General features: G+C 53.5%; 1 protein-coding gene across 2 annotated transcripts; it reads left to right on the top strand.

Moving 5' to 3' along the window:
• Positions 1 to 456: 456 nt before the first annotated feature.
• Positions 457 to 11,080, top strand: LSS (lanosterol synthase). Of its 2 annotated transcripts, XM_074594364.1 has the most exons (22): positions 476 to 525; positions 622 to 811; positions 900 to 1,038; positions 1,124 to 1,232; positions 1,635 to 1,756; positions 2,090 to 2,186; positions 3,018 to 3,153; positions 3,382 to 3,490; positions 3,830 to 3,948; positions 4,364 to 4,461; positions 4,600 to 4,627; positions 5,235 to 5,291; positions 5,994 to 6,065; positions 6,752 to 6,802; positions 6,950 to 7,099; positions 7,427 to 7,523; positions 7,718 to 7,823; positions 8,368 to 8,433; positions 8,828 to 8,908; positions 9,168 to 9,338; positions 9,796 to 9,874; positions 10,088 to 11,080. In XM_074594364.1, exons 1-22 carry the CDS (start codon positions 488 to 490, stop codon positions 10,271 to 10,273), a joined length of 2,301 nt encoding a protein of 766 aa, XP_074450465.1. In that variant the 5' UTR covers positions 476 to 487; the 3' UTR covers positions 10,274 to 11,080. The 2 variants fall into 2 exon arrangements, with proteins under 2 accessions (XP_074450466.1, XP_074450465.1); XM_074594365.1 differs by lacking the exon at positions 622 to 811 and having other exon boundaries at positions 457 to 525.
• The last annotated feature ends 6,895 nt before the right edge of the window (positions 11,081 to 17,975 follow it).

The following is a 17,975-nucleotide window of genomic DNA, read 5'->3' as shown; positions in this document are numbered from 1 at the left end:
AAGAGCTGGTTATACTTGGGGCTCTCCGTCAGCAGGAAAGAAACAGTATTTTTCTCCATCGATAGCAATTTGATCTGGTAGATCTCTTAACTCAGTCATTAGCCAAGAAATGCACCAAAGCACGTGGTGGCTGCTGGAGCTGGCAGCGGACTTCTGAGAAACGCCACCCATGCAGCCGCGACACGGACAACAGGTACACGCAGGCAGGAGGTTCCTGCCGCCCCCCCGGACAAAAGGGTGGATGTCGCAGTGACCGGCCGGGTGACAGCCTTGTGAGAGCACCTTTATAACCCAAAGCCACTTCACGCGGCTTTTTGTGAGGACGGTCAGAACCCGGCACCAGAACCTGGCACTGTGCCCTGCGCCACGGACGCCGGCCGGCAGGGGCGGGGCTTAGGGGCGGGGCGGTCCGCCCGGCTCCGCGGCCCCATTGGCTGCCGCCCATGGGGCGATATCGGCCCAGGGCGGTGCGGGGCGCCACCCGGCGATGATGGGGACGGGGACGGCGATGGCGGCGGATGGCGGGTGGGTGCCGGCGCGGCGCGGCGCGGCGCGGCGGAGGGGGGCCGGCGGGGCGGAGCGGGAGCGTCGGCTGCGGCTGACGGTATCCGTGTCCGGCAGGGCGGTGCGGCGGCGCGGCGGCCCGCGGCGTTCGGCGGCGGCCACAGAGCTGCCCGCCTGGCGGTTGCGCTGCGAGGGCGGCCGGCAGCGCTGGTGCTACCTAGGCGACGGCGATGGTGACGACGGCGAGCCGGGCGGCGAGCGGCGGGCGCAGACGGCGCTGGAGGAGCACAGCCTCGGGCTGGACACGGTGCGGGGCGGGGGGCCGAGCCGGGGCCGGGCGGGCAGCAGGGGCTGGGCCGAGGGGCCGCCCCGGCTGAGGTTCTGTCACCCCGCAGGGCACGACGCTGCGGCCTTTGCCGGCGGCCGGTACGGCCCGGGAGGCAGCCTGCAAGGGCATGCAGTTCTACGCCGCCTTGCAGGCCGAGGACGGACACTGGGCAGGCGACTACGGCGGGCCCCTCTTCCTCCTGCCAGGTAGGCTTTACGCGACGCCTTCCCTGAGAGGGGCGAATACGTCGCGTTTGGCTTTGTGTAACAGCCAGCCTATGTGATCTTCCAGGTCTCCTCATCACATGCCACACTGTAAAGATCCAGCTGCCGGAGGGGTTTCGGAAAGAGATGGTGCGCTACCTGCGCTCCGTGCAGCTCCCGGACGGAGGCTGGGGCTTGTGAGTAGCAAAGGTGCTTCCTATAGTGATGGCACCTCCAAGGTCCAGCATTTGGAGCTACCGTCAACTCTGCCTAGGCTTGGGGAGTGGGACTTGGCCGCTGTGATACCTCTGGGTGGTTGGACTTGGTTGTGTAGCACTCCAGGTACAGCTTTTGCCACAAAGGTGGCTGGAGCATCAAGTCTGACTGCATCTCCTCTGTTACACTTTATCCCAAAGCGTCCTGTGTGACAGGGTAGTCCAGAGCAATGTTTCTCCCTGGGTTAGTTGGGTCTCCCCTTTTCCACAGTCACCCCTGGCATCCCACTTCACCCCAAGAAAGACAGCCCTGCAGTGGGTTGTGCCTGGCTAATGCTAATAGCTGGCTAATGGCGATGCTGTCTCTGTGTATACACGTAACAGGCATGTGGAAGACAAATCGACCGTGTTTGGCACAGCACTCAACTACATAGCCCTGAGGATCCTGGGGGTTGGACCAGATGACCCTGACATTGTGAGGGCCCGTGTCAACCTGCACAGCAAAGGTCAGCTCCGTTGTGCCCAGCACAGCAGCTGTGAGGCTGGTGCACTGGTGAGAGAGGTCTGGCCAGACCCGAGGGCTGTGTGGAACATGGCGGGCTGACAGGTAGCAGAGGAACTGTTGCTCTTGCTTGCCTTTGATGACACCTGCATTTTCAGTTAATGATGGGAAAGTGTGTTACATTTTTGTACCATTGCCTGCTTGCACTTTTTTGGGACGTGTCCCACCTTGAGTGTCATGCTCCCAAACATGAAGAGAAGTGGACGCTGCGATGGGGAAGAAAGCAGGGAGCTGGCATGGTTGTGTTAACCCTGAAAGCTGATATCGCTCTCTGCAGGAGGTGCTGTGGGAATCCCTTCCTGGGGGAAGTTTTGGCTGGCTGTCTTGAACGTTTACAGCTGGGAGGGAATGAACACACTTCTCCCAGAAATGTGGTATGTGCCACCCTTGATGTAATGGTAGGGGTGTTGTCAGTCTTTCCACCAGCCTCGACCCAGAGCTGTCCCAGACACGGGTGTTTGCTGTGATAACTCCAGCTATGGCCTGGAACTGGGGGTGCTCAAGCAAGGCCAGCCAGCGGGTGGACAGCACTGAACGTTACACCGAAGGGAGATGGCAGAGCTCGTCTTCGTTAGCTTTACTCACAGGGTGTCTGATACATCTGTGTGCTCCCTGCCTGCCACCAGTGTCTTCTGCTCTTGTGGCCAGCCAGAACTGGGCCTTAGCAGGATGAGACAGCCACATGTAAGGCTGACAGCTCTAACCCTCACTTGTACCCTCTCTGATTACTTGGAGCATCGCTGGATGTCAGAGAGGGAAAGTGTATGACCTTTTCCCTGGGTGAACCCAGGGGCTGCACAGCACCAAGGGCTGCTGCTGGTGCTTTGTCCTCAAATGCACTTAACCGTCAGTCTGGGCCTCTGCCTTTAAAAGCACGTGGGGAAGAGAGGGGCCCCTGAATAGACTTCTCCACTTCCTCCTCTCTGAGCTTGGGATCTGCCTGCCCTGTGTCAGCTGGGACAGAAGTGGTGTCTGCTGGCCGCGGTGGGGAGGGAGCAGCCCTATTGGGGAGGATCTGAGCAGGGCCAGGCTGTGTGGATATTCCCTTCCTTTCTCCTGCAGCTGCACCAGCAGCAGCAGGCCTGGCATAGGGAATAGGGAAAGGCCTGCCCTGCTCCAAGCATCCCCCTGTCAGCACATCGTCTCTCTGTGCTGTCCTTAGCCGTCCTTGTTTCTCACAGCTGCACCTTCTCTGTTGCGAACAGGCTGCTTCCTACGTGGTTTCCAGCCCACCCGTCCCGGCTCTGGTGTCACTGCCGCCAGGTTTACCTCCCCATGAGCTACTGTTATGCCAGGCGTCTGTCAGCAGAAGAGGATGAGCTCATACGGAGCTTACGGCAGGTGAGGAGCTGACCCTGGTGGGGCTCCCCAACAAGGATATGTGGCTGCCTGACCACCTGCTATGCCAGCCATGTCCTTGTGGGCCAGCCTCTGGCTTGCGAAGTCGTAGCTCTCATACCCACACAGTCTCTCTGTCAGGCAGCAGAGCAAACATCCAGCAGTAGGTGGAAGCCTCTGGGTGCTTGCTCCCAGCTTGCCAGGCTGATGCCCTTTGTTGTCTTGTGTCAGGAACTATATGTGGAAGACTACACCAGCATAGACTGGCCAGCCCAGAGGAACAATGTGGCTGCCTGTGATATATATACCCCACACAGCTGGCTGCTGGGGGTTGCCTATGGTGAGTGCAGTGTTGGCTGGGGCGGAAGGGCCCTTGACATGAGAGCTGGTGGTGGTGGAACTGAAGCTGCCTTGTACCATGGAGGCTCTTAAGGTCCTACTGCCAGCTACTGGTATATGCCCAGGAGCTGGGATGGAAACATGGCTCGTGTGATCCTTGAGCTTCTCCCTCCCTGAGAGCAGCAGGGCCTTGTGTCCTGGTCCTTGGGCCAGTCTGGGGCAGAGCAGTTCCCATGCTTTCCTCAACCAGTCATCACGTGAGCTGTGGTGCAGCCTGCCACAGCAAGTGAATCTAGTTGCATGGGGTGGGTTTTTCATTGCATGTTCCGTTCTTCTGTAGCCATCATGAATGTGTACGAAGCCCATCACAGCACCCATCTGCGGCAGCGAGCCATCACAGAGCTGTACGACCACATCAAAGCTGATGACAGATTTACCAAGTGCATCAGCATTGGGCCGGTAGGACACCTACTGTCGATCCTTTAAAAATCTTGTCCTTTGCTCTTTAGGGACCAGCTTTTGCCCACCCCTGACCCCTTGCAATTGTGGTGTGTAATCATAATCACCAAATCTTGCTCAGGCAAAACTCCTGCTGCTCCTAATGCTCAAGAGCTTAATGCTGACAGGGCACAGAAGATGCAGAGGGCACGGGGACAGCCGTGGCCCTGGTGAGGGGTACCTCTCCTTGTGGTACAGGGAAATGATCGGAGGCACCTACACAACTGACTCAACTATGCTGAGTGATGCTACAGATGGAGCTGTCAGGATTAAGCCTGGGACACCGCTAGATGGCTTTGTGCTGGGTGGGAGGGATATATGTCTCTGGGGCTGGAAGAAGCTGTATCCAGACCAGTGACAACACTGCTCTTGGCAGATTTCCAAGACGATCAACATGCTGGTTCGCTGGTTCGTGGATGGGAAGAACTCCCCAGCTTTTCAGGAGCATGTTTCCAGGATCCCCGACTATCTCTGGTAAGGGCTGAGTGTGGGCCACCTGGCACAGCATAGGGCTCTGGTTCCTGTGGTGTGAGCACACCATGGCTCCCAATCCGCTTCCTGGCACTCTCTCTGTGTCTGCGCTGCAGCACTGTGCTTTCTCTCCTCCCACAGGCTGGGCCTCGACGGCATGAAGATGCAGGTGAAGTGCTTTAGGAGTTCAGCTGTGACTGAGAGGGACCCTGGCATGCTGGGGAAGCCCATGGAATAATGGGATAGCTTGTTCACCCTGGGCCTGAGCTCCTGACATCTCACCTTTTGGTGCCTGATGGCCTTGTCTGTCTCACTGACACTTCCCCTGGCTGTGCCAGGAGTGAGTAATATCTATCCTAATAGTTTGCCTCTCTGTGGCTGTGAGCGGAGGGGGTAGCTCTAGGCCTTCATCCCCTTCATCCCCATAGGTCTTGGGGCCTCACGGGCCCCTGATACTGCATGTGGACTGAGCTGTGCTTCTCTCATAGTAGTTGTGTCCCTCTGCTCCCTGTCACTAGCCACATATCCTGTCTTGGCTGTGCATAGAGCAGGCTGAAGCAGCTGTCTCATTTCCTGTCCCCTTGCTGTCCCCAAGCTGCTGCATCTGTCCCCTCTATGCCAGCACATCAGCCATGCTGCTGGGTGACGTAAAACTGAGATGCAGGGCAGAGGAAGCTAGTGGGGATAGTGCAGGAAGGATATACTGTCCCATAGACCCCAGGTAGGTCAGGCTGCTGCCAGCACCTGCCCCTCACTATCTGCTTTCTCTCTTCCAGGGCACAAATGGATCACAGCTCTGGGATACTGCCTTTGCCATCCAAGCCTTCTTGGAGGTATTGTGCTTCTCAGTGCTATGTGCTGCCTTAGGAAAATTGTCTCTCCTGGCACATCCCTGAATACCAGCAGCTCCTACCGTGCCTTCAGACCTCTGCTGTGCCAACTCTGGCATTGCATCGTATGACTGGGCCAGGCAAACACATGTCTTCTCAGAGCCCACCTCAGCCGTGCTAGGCAGGGTGCCGAGCACAGCTGGTACAACCCATCTTTGCCAGCTGCTTTTGAAGCAGTAGCCCACAGTGCCAGCTGAGTGGGTCAGGTTAGAATTCCCAGTTGCTGGAGTCTTGTAGTAAAACCCTGGCCCTTCCTCTTTGCTCTGCTTGGCCCTAGATCATTGCCATTTGGCAGGGACAGCGTGCAGGTCTCCTGCTTTCCTGCATTGGGGCAGAGACAGCTGTGGTGGGCATTTTGGAGAGTTGTGTGATTGCCCTGGTAAACCCCTAATGTGGTCATGCAAATATCTCTCTCAGTGATGCCAGCAACAGTTGTTGGTTCAGTTCTCACTGTAGAGGTTTGTAATGGAAACAGTAAATGAAGTATGAATGCAAACCTACAGAAAGGGCTATATGAAGGGCCAGGCCTTAATGACACCTAGATCAGCAGGTCAGCAAGGTCCCAGCACATCCTTTTCTTCTTGAGGGTTATGTTTGGTGGCCACAACTCCTTGCTGACTGCAAACTGTTCACTTCTGTTTCTAGGCGGAAGCCCAGAAGATGCCTGAATTCACATCCTGCCTCCAAAATGCCTATGAGTTCCTCCGGTTCACCCAGGTGAGCAGAGCCTCAGGTGGTGTCTCTCACATGCTGGCTGTGTAGACTTGTCTGCTTCTCAGAGCCCTGTGGGATGCATCTGTTGCCTTCTAAAGAGCTCTTCTGAAGGGCTGGACTAGCAAAGTCCTAGGGACAGCCTCCTGTTTTCCGCTCCCTGTTGCTGGGAGACATCTTTGCAGCTTGGAGAGGACTGTGGCCAGGCGTAGGTATGTTGAGTTGGGTGCTTAGACTAAGAGAGGCTGGAAAACTGAGAGCTTGGGCTTTTTTGCCCTTTGTCCTGTCTGGTGCCTACACATTTGAGGCACCCTTCTGGAAAATCCAGACTCCTTGGCTAGTGACTGCGTGAGCTCAGCTCCTGCTGGAGAGGCCAGTGGCTCAAGGTGGGGGTCACCGTCAGTGATAGGTATTGCTTATGGTGCTGCCAATGGGAACCTTGAAAGTAGATGGCTCCCTTACAGGAAAGCACCCAAAGAGGAGACTTGGCAACACTTGCTGAAACCAGGCCAAAATGTGATTTCACTTCACCACTCCCAGTTCCAGAGCTGATCTCTTTCCTTGTCTGCCTCCCTCAGTAAAAGACAGGTGGTGCCCAGTCCCACACAGTTCTGCATCTGGGATGGTTTCAGACCATGGTCCTGAAGCCAGGGACCTCCAGCCTACTCTCAATTGTTTCTTGTCTCCTGCAGATCCCAGAGAACCCACCCGACTACCAGAAATATTATCGCCATATGAACAAGGTACAATGGCCAGAAGTGGTCTCTGAAGGAGGCACGAATGGGGCTGGGATTTGGACAGAGGGGACGGGGATGAGAGGCAGCACCTTCTCCCTTACAAGAACGGAACAGGTCAGGGGAAAGTGCTGAGCCCTCCTGAACCCTTTCCAGGGTGGCTTCCCCTTCAGCACCCGAGACTGTGGCTGGATCGTGGCAGACTGCACAGCAGAGGGGCTGAAGTCAATTATGTTGCTGCAGGAGAAGTGCCCCTTCATAGCTAAGCTTGTTCCCCCTGAACGCCTCTTTGATGCCGTGAATGTGGTAAGCGCTGCAAAAATTAGGGCCAAGGGAAATGCGGGCAGCTAAACTGATGTGTCGGTTGTTAGATCTGGTATTACTGAGATAGTACAAGGCCTGTGGCCTTGTATGACAACACCATATTTACTGTGATACGGAGCTACCTATGGGACATAATTTAATGTGACAGTCCAGATTGGGCCAGCCTGTCAATGTAGTGTGGGACCTGGGTTATCTGCCAACCCCATGGACTTGTGGGTCTCACTTTGTCCTCACACCTGGCTTGGGGCCAGACTGGGGTGACACTGCTTGTGAACCAGTCCCAACCCCTCTCTCTGTTTGTCTGGGCAGTTGCTGAGCATGAGGAACTCAGATGGAGGCTTTGCCACATATGAAACCAAGCGAGGAGGCCACTTACTGGAGCTGCTGAACCCCTCGGAGGTGTTTGGTAAGGGGAGCTGTGTGGGGCTGGTCATCCCGTCCTCTGTGGGCTGGCCTCGAGGTGCCCAGTGGGTGCCTGGCTTTGCTTCAGGTCCCTCTTTGGGATAAGCATGGCCTGGGTCCAAGATAGGTTGGCAGTGTGCGGCTCCAAGGCTCCCCAGTGGAGGGGCTGTTGCAGTGATATCCTTCAACTGCTGGCAGGTGACATCATGATTGACTACACCTACGTGGAGTGCACATCGGCTGTCATGCAGGCACTGAAACACTTCCACGATGAGTTCCCTGAGTACAGAGCCCGAGAAATCAGGTGAGGCACTGAGATGAGAGTCGGGTAGGGGAGAAGGCAGGCTGCAATGTCTCATGCTGCCATGGCCTCTGTTAGCACAGCCCTTGCTGAGCCTTGTCAGGGTTCTGCATTGGCGTGGAGCAGCCCCTGCAGTGGCCCTTGGTGTGTGCACAGCTGGGATGGTGGAGACTTCTCCAAACCAGAGGCCCTTGCAAGAGGCTGGGGCCCAGCCTCTCTCAAAGAGCAGGGCATAGGCTGCTTGGGATCAGGCTGGGTGAAACTGGTGGAGATCTGCCTGCCTCTTGACTTAGCAGTTGCCTTGATCTTGCAGCCAGTTGTAGGTTGGGTCCCCTGCTGGCGTGCTGGCATGGGGCAGAAAAGCACCCAACTGATGCATGATTTGACTCAGATCCTGAACAATGTGGCTGCCTGTCTTTGTGCTCTTGCCTCTTGAGCCCTCTAATTATGGGACCCATCAAAGCTTCAGGGGGACTGATGGATGCCCCTGATGAAGCAGCCACTGAGTTTGAGCTGCTTCTGAGGTGGGTGTCTTTTTCCTGACCAGGGACACTCTGCAGAAGGGCCTGGACTTCTGTCGCAAGAAGCAGCGAGCTGATGGGTCATGGGAAGGGTAAGCAGTGTTCCTGGTGCCCAGTTTTCCCCTGGCTGCTCCAGTGTGAGAGGGACATGGCAAGCTGGCTGGCAGGATCTGTGGGAAGGGCAAGTAGGGACTGATACTTCTCTAGCTTCTGCGCTTTGCTCTTCTTTTATCTGCCTCCAATGCGCGCTGTACATTGCACAAGACCCAGACAACCTGTGGGGGCTAGGGTGGCTCCAGCTCCTCTGGTCCCAGAGTGTCTGCTGACCCTGAGTGAGCAGGGAGGACATGCGTGGTAGTACCATAGGGGAAAGCAGGCTGCAGCTCTATGCCTGGCTCTGCTCTTGCTGGGAACACACCCACATTGCAGCCTGCCTCTACCTGGGGCCCGGGACCCCTGACAGTACGGCTTTCCCCTTCCTCCTAGGAGCTGGGGGGTTTGTTTCACCTATGGCACCTGGTTTGGTCTGGAGGCATTCGCCAGTATGCAGCACATATATGAGGACAGGTGAGAAGGGGCTGTCTGGTTCCCCTGCCCCTGCCTGCCTCTGTGGTGGGGATGAGTGGATGCCCTGGCTGCGCATGGGGTCTCCTGCCCCACGTACTGCCCCTCCCAAATCCTGTGCCTGCGGTATGAGCAGGGCACTCACTGCCTGAGCCTGAAACTCCCAGGGCAGTCCCGGCCGTGGACAGGGCAGAGCATAGCTCCTGTTTGCAGCTGGGAAACACGGGTGTGCCCTGTCCGATTCTCTGCCCCATCCTTGCAGGGCTGCGTGCCAAGAGGTGGACCAGGCCTGCAAGTTCCTCCTCTCCAAGCAGATGGCAGATGGCGGGTGGGGAGAGGACTTCGAGTCGTGTGAGCAGCGCACATACGTGCAGAGTGCCATGTCGCAGATCCACAACACATGTTGGGCCCTGCTGGGGCTCATGGCTGTCAGGTAGGAGCAGCTCTCACATCTTCAGGCACCACCTGTCCCTGAGTGCTCAGGGAGATGGGAAATGCAGGCTGGGTTGTGTGGCAGGGGTAGCACGGGCCCTGGGCCTGGCTGGTGTGGGTCATGCCATGTTTGTTTGTGACCTTGTTGGTCACAAGCTTCCTGCAATGAGGGACTGGCCTGCACAGCGCTCCACAGGTCACTGAGGCTTACAGTGCTGGGCGAGGGGGAGCCAGTGCAAAGCAAAGGTCTGTATCACAACCACAGGCCTCCAGCCTGGGAAAATATTGCTGTATTCATAATGTCTGGTGTCCTACGGTTGTGAGGGGCCTTCCCAAAGCACCCAGCATGCCTGGGACAATCTCAGGGCAGCCTGCAGGTGGCTGAGTTCCCTAAGCACATGGATGGGTTTTGCAGACAGTTTGGATAAGAGTGCTCGCATCTCCCTCATGCTTTGCAGGTACCCTGACATCGAAGTACTGGAAAGGGGCATCAAAGTGTTGATTGATAAGCAGCTGCCCAACGGGGACTGGCCTCAGGTACACCTTTCGTCTGGTCTTTCCAAGGGGTTCTTTGGTGTTGCAGATGTCCTGGGCATTGTGCAGCCATTGCAATGGCGTGCTTTCCCTTACCTGGAAGGGAAGCTGTATGTGGCTTTTGGTGGGGGACTTCAGGAAGGCAATGAGCTCAGCACCAGATCCTGGACACGCTGTGGCCCCCTGTCACCCCTACCATCTTGCTCTCTGTTTCAGGAGAATATTGCTGGGGTATTCAACAAGTCATGTGCCATCAGTTACACTGCGTACCGCAATGTCTTCCCCATCTGGACGCTAGGGCGTTTCTGCCGGCTGCATCCCAACAGCCCTCTTGCTGGGCAACTGCAATCCAGATCCTTGGCTGGAGCAGGGAAGATTGTGCAGGAGGTCCTGTCTGCCTGAACCTGGGCCATTGCAGATGCCGTGGCCTCTAACTTGTCTTAGATATCCGCTGCTGCGTGGGGCCACGGGGGTGTTTCCTGCGTAGGATATCTCAGTGCTGATCTTAACACATGGACCGCTGCCTCTGCCAGGGAGGAGGGCTGTCATGGTGCTGCAGAGTTGAACCTCTACTAAAAATCTGCTTTTAAAGGTTTTTCCCAAGTATATCCTCCCTCACAGGATGGGGAGTAAAGTGCCTTTTCAGACTAGTTTGGTGATCTGAGAAGGGAAACCTGCCAGGCTGTGTTGTATTACACGTCTAGACAGACTCTCTCATCCTGGGTAGAGCAAGGCCACCTTTATCTTCCCCTTGTGCTGTCCGGGTTGGCTGCCTGTGGCAAAAGTGTGGGATTTGGGGCCTCCCCTGTGCCCATCATTGTGATGGGGTGCACTGCACAATCCCTGCTGAGCTGGCCTCTGTCCTGTGGGTGCCAGCAACCGCCTTTGAGGTGCTCTCTGCTCTGAAGCCTGTGCTGGGAGGGGAAGGGCACCTATCCTCCCCCAGAAAGATGGGAAAGAGGAGTGTGTCCCTCAATTTTCTTACCGCCAGCTGGTGGCATCTGGCTTCCCAGAGCTTCACAGGTGAAGTCACCAGCATCATTCCCACTTTGAAAAAGGGGAAATGGGAGCAGAAAGCACTGAGGTGGTAAGTGTCAGGGCACAGCCTGGCTATGGCGTGGGTGGGCATTCACATTTCCTTGTCAGAGTTGGAAGTTGCATTGACTGACAGATTAATAAATTGCTAATGGTGTTGAAAGTGGAACTTAACTGTGTGTTAGTCTCCTTATGGTCTGGCCCAGTGTGTATCCCAAGCAGAGGGGAGCTTGCACAGCAGTGTCCTGTAACCTGGCTTGGGTCACCTGTCCCCAGTGGTATGGGCAACATCTCCACCTTGCTTGCAGCCTGTGCCTGCTTTGCCCTCCTCCAATATCTTTGGCCCCAGAAAAATATAATCAAGGAAGCAGCTGTCTAAAGGGGAATGATGGCTTCCCTCTGCCTGCTGCTTACACTCATGTGAATAAGCCCAGTGTGCAGTTGGCTGCACTCTCCCGCACTCATTGCCCACCTGGTCCATTTTTGCAAAGCTGTTCCTCAGCCAGCTGGCTGCATGGGGTTATTCCATCCTAGGGGAAAAATGTTGTATTTGCCTGGGTCTAACTTCATAGAAGAACCATAGAATCATAGACCTTCCCGCTCAACCCATTTCTCCAGCCTCTGAGTGGCAGCTCTACTCTGTACCATATCCTTGACCTGCCCAGGCTGGTAGGGTCTGCAGACTTTCTGAGCCTATACTTCATCCCCTCGCCCAGGTTGTTAGCTGGAAAAGCTTATTTAAGTGAACTCCACGCAGGTTGTTTTGACAGCCCTGTTTGCCTTTTCCAAATTCTGGACTCCTTTACACCTGCCTGTGACACTACTCTGCATTTAAAGCACCTCCATATTCCCCGTTATGAGCAGAAAGAGAGTTTTGTTGTAGTTTTGATTTTGCTTTATTTTTAAATCATTGTAGGGCAACTTGATAAAACCCGTGTCCTTTCAACAAATTATTGTAAAGTTTTTTATTATTTTATTTTATTGTATACAGTTTCTTGATACCTAATGCACCAAGCAACATCGTGTTGCTAGGAGTGCTGCAAAGAAGCAGCTGTTTTATGGCTAAAATCCCATTTTCATTATAAACATTTTGGTTGGTAAGGGGACAAAGATTTGTGACGTTAGATACCAGTTAGCTGGGTTTATGCCCTGTATGGATTCTTTTGTTTCCATCTTTGCATAAGATCAGGAGCAGGGAGTGGCCATTACTAAGCTTTCTTCTAGCTGAAACTGAATTGATTCAAGTGTCCTGCAGCTGTGTGCCTTGAGAGGATGTGGCTGTTCGGATTTCAACCTAGGTTTTGGCTTGAGAACAAATTTCCCTTTAACCAAACAAAACTTGGGTTACCTTGCAAATTTTACAGCCATAAGCTGTGTGAACGGAACTTATTTTCTGTCTTCGAGTACTGTCTGCAGTTTTGGGCGCCTCAATTTAAGAAGGACATCAGACACCCTCGAGGTGGGGCTGCACCAGTGCAGCGTTGAACGGCTGGGAGTTTATCATCCCCCAAATCATGGTCTTCCAACGATGTTATCAGGTTAGGGATGAGGACAGTCATTTGGCATCCAGGAGACATGATGTCAAACCCTGCTCCCCAGCAGCTCTACAGGGCCAGGCTGATCTGTTTTTCTTGGACAGATCTCAAAAGACATAGAAATGTCTAATTCTCATGGAGTTCAGAAGTCATCCGGATCCTCAAATACCTGTGGGGCTTTGGACCTAGTTTCTGCTCTACACTTGAATTAGGATTTAATAGCACTTTCTCATCCCCTGATTTTGTCAAGACAGACAAGAGAGACAAAGACGAAAAAAGTCACCATGACAATCCAGACATTTGATACTTAAGTAATACTTCTCTCACGCTGGTAGTGAAGTACTACTTTTTTCGTGCTGTCATCAGTTTTTTTGCGTGTGGGGTTAGTTTGCGATTTTCTCTGTTCATACAGCTGCTGTTGTCCTTGAACCAATTTCCAAAATAGTCCTCATCAATTTAAAAAAGAGACTGTTTTTCTATCAGGAGCTAGGAAGCTGGGATTGTTGCTTCTTCAGGTCAATGGCAGTCAGCTTTTCCAGCAAGGTGACCATGTTCTTGCCACAAACAGGACCAACGTATCTTGCTCTAAACCTAATTTGTTTTCTATGTTGAGCACAAGACTGTAATTATGATTCCTCAATAGAGTGTGAAAGCTGTTTCCTATGCCTGAGACAAAGGCCATATTAATGGATTTTAAGTCTTGATGGTATTGGTTAATGTTTTAAAGCTGTCCTAGAGACTCCTGTGGTTTGAAGCCTCTTGGCTGTCAGCTCAGTTTTTTCATGTGTCTGAGAAGCAGGTCCCTAGTTGAGCTAGGACAGTGACATGACTTTGGTGAAATTACAATCTCGGGGCAGCTAGTATTTTAAATTCCAGCTGTGAGGTACTCTAAGGTGTCATGACTCAAAGGCCAGGCTACGCATAAGTTGGGAAACTTGGGTTCTTCAGTCTTCTATTCAAATTCAGCATGCCAAAACTGGAACATGTTGAAGTTGCTGAGGTTTTCTGAATATTAACTACCCTTCCACTTTCCCTCCCACCCCAAGAAACCAGAAACCCCCACTTTAGGATTACTGTGTGATGATAATTTCTTAATCTAATTTCTACATAGGAATAGCCAAGGTAAACAACAGCACTGACAAAAGAGATAATGGCCCCTATCCCCAGCAGTTCACCCTTCTACCTTCAGGGACTACTGCTTTTTAGGGGGGGAAAAAAAACCCTCAGGACTATCTTGTGCAAGGTTGCCATCTTGGCTTTCATTTACAAAAGAAAAATAAAAATCAAGCTACATTTGAATGTTCACTGCTTTCCTCCTTTTTTGCTTATCAGTTGTTCCCAGCCATAGCTGGTACAATATATTTCTTTTTGCACTTCTTTCACCTATTATCACAGGCTGAGAAAATTTCGATAAGATGAACATCCTGGGAGAACCGGGTAAAAGTGGAGTGGTTTTGTTCTTAAATTTTAACACCACCACCACCAGTATTATTTTCTTGCATATAAGTTTTGGGACAGCCACCCAGTCCCCTGCTGGGAGATGAGGTCGGAGGAAGGCTCAAGGCACGTTGCCTCCCTGCTTCTGCCCCTGGGCAAGAGGGAAACATGCCTTTCCCCAGCCTGGATTAGTACAGAGGAAAGGAGTGAGGCTGGGGCTCTTTGGGCGCGCAGGTGGGGTTGAGTGGTGCCCAGACAGGTCTGGAAATGCCCTATCAGCTGCCATGTGCGCATGTCAGTGTGCGTCATCCTGACCCCCATCACCATGCTCTCCAGGCACACAGGGGAGCTGGTCCATAAGAACTGGCACAGCACCATGGTATGAGGGGATGGGGGGCCCCTGCAGCTAAGTCCCATGTCCTACTGCTACAAAATGAAGGAGTTAAGTAAAAATTGGTCGTCAAACTGTAAAAGTAATCACAGGCTGTGCCTGTGCTTCATTCTGTTTCAACCATTGCGATTTTTTTGGCACCATCTTTTTAGAAATGCAAAAGCAAACAACATGAGACAGCATCACCACCCTGTGTCTTGTGAGAACAGCAGAATTTAGCAGAGAAGAGGTAGACGCAACATTACTGGTGTCCTGTTTAAATTTTTCACAGACTTTGACATTGTTTGGCTGTCACAGTGGATCTGCCTTAAATTCTTGGGTGGTAACTGTGGTGAAAGGAGGAAAATGTTTCTCAGGACAAGACAGGAAAACTCTCAGCTCCTGTGCTGGGCCATGCCACTTCCATCAGGAAATACTAGCAACGTCTGGCCTCTTCAAAGAGACTGTGTGAGCATGGTCAGGATTTATTCATTTATTCTCTCCCTCCAGGGAGAGCCCAGGGCAGTCATGCACTGCCAGCCACTGTGCGTGAGTGGCTGGGGCACGCACACCTAGCATCCCACCCTGGGAGACCCCCTCATCTGATCCTGGGCCCAGTAGTCCTCCTTCTTGGGGAATGGGCTCTGGGATGGGGCCATGACTCAAAGCATCCCATTTACCTGCCTTCCCCATTGCTGGGCTCATCTCTGGAACATCAGGGGCCTATGTCACTCCAGGACATGGCCCTGGGGCACCAGGATATTCCCACATTCCCACGTCGCTGCAGGACTGGAGGATGCTCCCCTCCACTGCCCACCACATCCTTCTATCTCTAGTCCTCCAGCTTTCTCCATCTGTCTGTACTGCTGCCCATCACTATTTTTTCTTTCTCTGTTTCTGTCCTGCTCTCTGTCCCTCTCTTTCTTTATCCCTCTGTGCCTCTTCCTGTCCTTTTTTCCTATCCTACTGTCATGCTCTGTGTCACTGCTTTTCCTTTCTGTATCCCACTCTCCTTTTCATCTCTTTTTCTATTTATCCATCTGTCCCACTCCCCAGCCCTTTTTCCTTCCTCCCTCTTTGCCCTGCAGCCTTTTGTTACAGGCACCAACCATTCCCCACCGGACTGACACGTGCTGCCCCAGTAAGGCTGAGCTGCCCCAGGGGAAGGGGGGCCATATAGGCACTGAGTCCCATAGCAGACTCACGCCTGGGACTTATGTGCCTTAATAAATAAATGATTGCTTTCTTCTTTGCACTCTTAGCTGTGCCTGCAGTCCCTTTGGACTTGGAAAATGGCTGTCACAATGTCCAGGAGAAGAAGTGACATGCTGGGGTTAAGGCATCAGGCAGGTCCCAAGGCCTCTCAGACTCCTTTAGGGTCCCTGGGTAACCCCAGTGCTACTCACAGGGCTACAGGGGCTTTCCCTTACATTGCCGTGGATGCTTCAGGTCCACAGGCTGCTCCTGGGTTTTCTCTCAGCACCCCAAGATGACCGGGGCCAAGGGCCAGGCCAGCACGAGTGGTGCTGGGAGCCGAGGTTCACACAGAGCCAGGTGTGCTTGCAGATGGCAGCCTATCAGCCACCCCAAGCCCCATGGCAGGTGTCACAGCTCCTTGTGTAGGCACTGAGGCTTTTTGTTTGTGTTTGGATGCACCTCAAGCCCTCCATGAGCCTTTCTGCTTGCCCCCACGTTCTGCATGTGTCTTGCAGCGTGCCACCAAGACTTCTCTGGAGCCTTCTCCCATACTGGAGTTTTCCTGGTAATTTTTTGGTGTCTTCTGAGGTTATTTGTCTTTCTCTCCTTGTGTCCCAGGGAGTCCTCTGTTTGTGCCACCAGCCTCTGATGTTTTTTCTTTACCGCTTTCCAGAGCTCTCTGCTTGTTCTCTCCTCCCCATAACAATATATCTGCAATGCATTTTTCCATGACATATCTTTCTGAGATGAACAACACAGTAACCCAGCACTTGCCAACCTACTTGCCGAAGCCCATCACTGCTCTTGGCCCACCCCACCATAACCACACGGCATCAAACTGTGCCCGTGTAAGAGACGGCCTGTAAATTCCCTGATGAGGGGCAGAAGGCCCTCCAAGCCTTCAATGGAATGCCTCAATGACTCGCAAGGAATTTATGCAGGCCTGATGTTCAAAGAACTGATAAGGCTCACAGGCCTGGAAAAGCAGTGGGAGGACTGTTTGGTGAAAAGATAGTTCTGCCACTCATGTGGTGAGCTTGCTAGTTCTCTGTTCTCGAGGCCATTGTGTCTGACAAGTGACCTTTGCTTCATTATCCACGAAATGCATATGAACACACACCCCTGCATATGCTAATGAAGATTATAGAGATCATGCTAAACATGTATGACTACGGCACTTTTCTCTCCACCCAAATCATGCTATACGTCACTTGGGAGAAGGGAGAAACTTGAGACAAGGCTGTCCTTGGCAAGGTGGGGTGGACCATGCTGCTAATTCAGCAAACATAAAAGGGGAGAGTGTTAACACTTAGGTTACTGGGGCAGTGAAAGCAGTTCCCAGAGACAGTGAGAACAACCCCCACTTTTCCCTCCTGGCACTTTCCATGTGGGAGCAATCTCTAGATGTTTGCTGGTGTGGAGTCAAGCTCTTGGGCGAGTGTTAGAATAGAGGTCGCTTGGTCAGTGAAAGCAATTCACAGAGACAGTGAGACCAAAGGAAATTTTGAGACCGGCCCTGGGGCGAGTGAGAAAGGGTGGTTCTGAGGCTGAAGGCACCAGGAAAGCCCAGGGCCCCAGGCATTCTGTGACTGCTGCAGTTCCACCTCGGTGAGACTTGTGTCGCTAGGGGGAAGCATTTGACTGCTGGATGGAGCTGGTGCCCGTAGTGTCCCCACTGTCCCCGCCGGGGTGGTGGCACCCCCCGGCTCCCCCTCGCAGTGCGGGGCTGCCCCACCGCCGGGCTCGCTGGGACACGCAGGACATGTCCAGCCCCAAAGGTCCTGGCCACCATGCACTTTCCTGGCTCAGACCGCGCTTTCATTTTAGGGGTCAATTCTGTTTGACATCTTTGTTAATGGTCTGAATGGTGGGGCAGCGTGTACCCCCACCAAATTTGCAGGTGGCACCAAGCTGGGATGAGAGGCTGATACGCCAGAGGGTTGTGCTGCCATCCAGAGGGACCTCAGCAAGCCGGAGAAATGGGCCGACCGGAACCTCCTGAAGTTCAACAAGGAGAAGTGCAAGTCCTACTCCTGGGGAGGAACAGCCCCAGGCATCAGAACGTGCAGATAGAAAGCAGTTCTGCAGAAAAAGACCCGGGGGTCCTGGTGGATACCAAGTTCTACATGAGCCGGAAACGTGCCCTTGAGCCAAAGATGGTGAACGGTATTTGGGGCTCCATTAGGGTGAGTGTTTCCAGCAGCCAAGGGAGGTGATCCTTCCCCTGCTCAGCACTGGTGAAGCCACCCCTGGAGTGCTAGGTCCAGTTCTGGGATCCTCCATACAAGAGAGGCATGGAATTACTGGAAAGAGTTCAACAAAGGGCCACAAAGATGATGATGGGACTCCTCCTATGATGAAAGGCTGAGAGAACTGGGACTATTTAGAGAAGAGAAGGCGCAGGGGGATCTTATCAATGTGTATAAATATCAGCAGGGAGTATGCAAAGCGCACAGACCCAGGCTCTTCTCAGTGGTGCCCAGGGACAGGACCAGAGGCAACAGGCACAAACTTGAAACACAGGAGGTTC

Source organism: Larus michahellis, chromosome 7 (assembly GCF_964199755.1).
Source record: "Larus michahellis chromosome 7, bLarMic1.1, whole genome shotgun sequence".
NCBI classification, from domain to species: domain Eukaryota; kingdom Metazoa; phylum Chordata; class Aves; order Charadriiformes; family Laridae; genus Larus; species Larus michahellis.
The sequence above is the reverse complement of the archived record's forward strand: the minus strand, read 5'-3'. Positions and strand labels throughout refer to the sequence as shown.

Coding starts and splice junctions, on each gene's coding strand:
- LSS (XM_074594364.1), top strand. CDS start 488: ATGATGGGGACGGGGACGGCGATGGCGGCGGATGGCGG. Junction 3,154..3,381: donor TCATACGGAGCTTACGGCAG/GTGAGGAGCTGA, acceptor GTCTTGTGTCAG/GAACTATATGTGGAAGACTA. Junction 5,292..5,993: donor CCATCCAAGCCTTCTTGGAG/GTATTGTGCTTC, acceptor TTCTGTTTCTAG/GCGGAAGCCCAGAAGATGCC.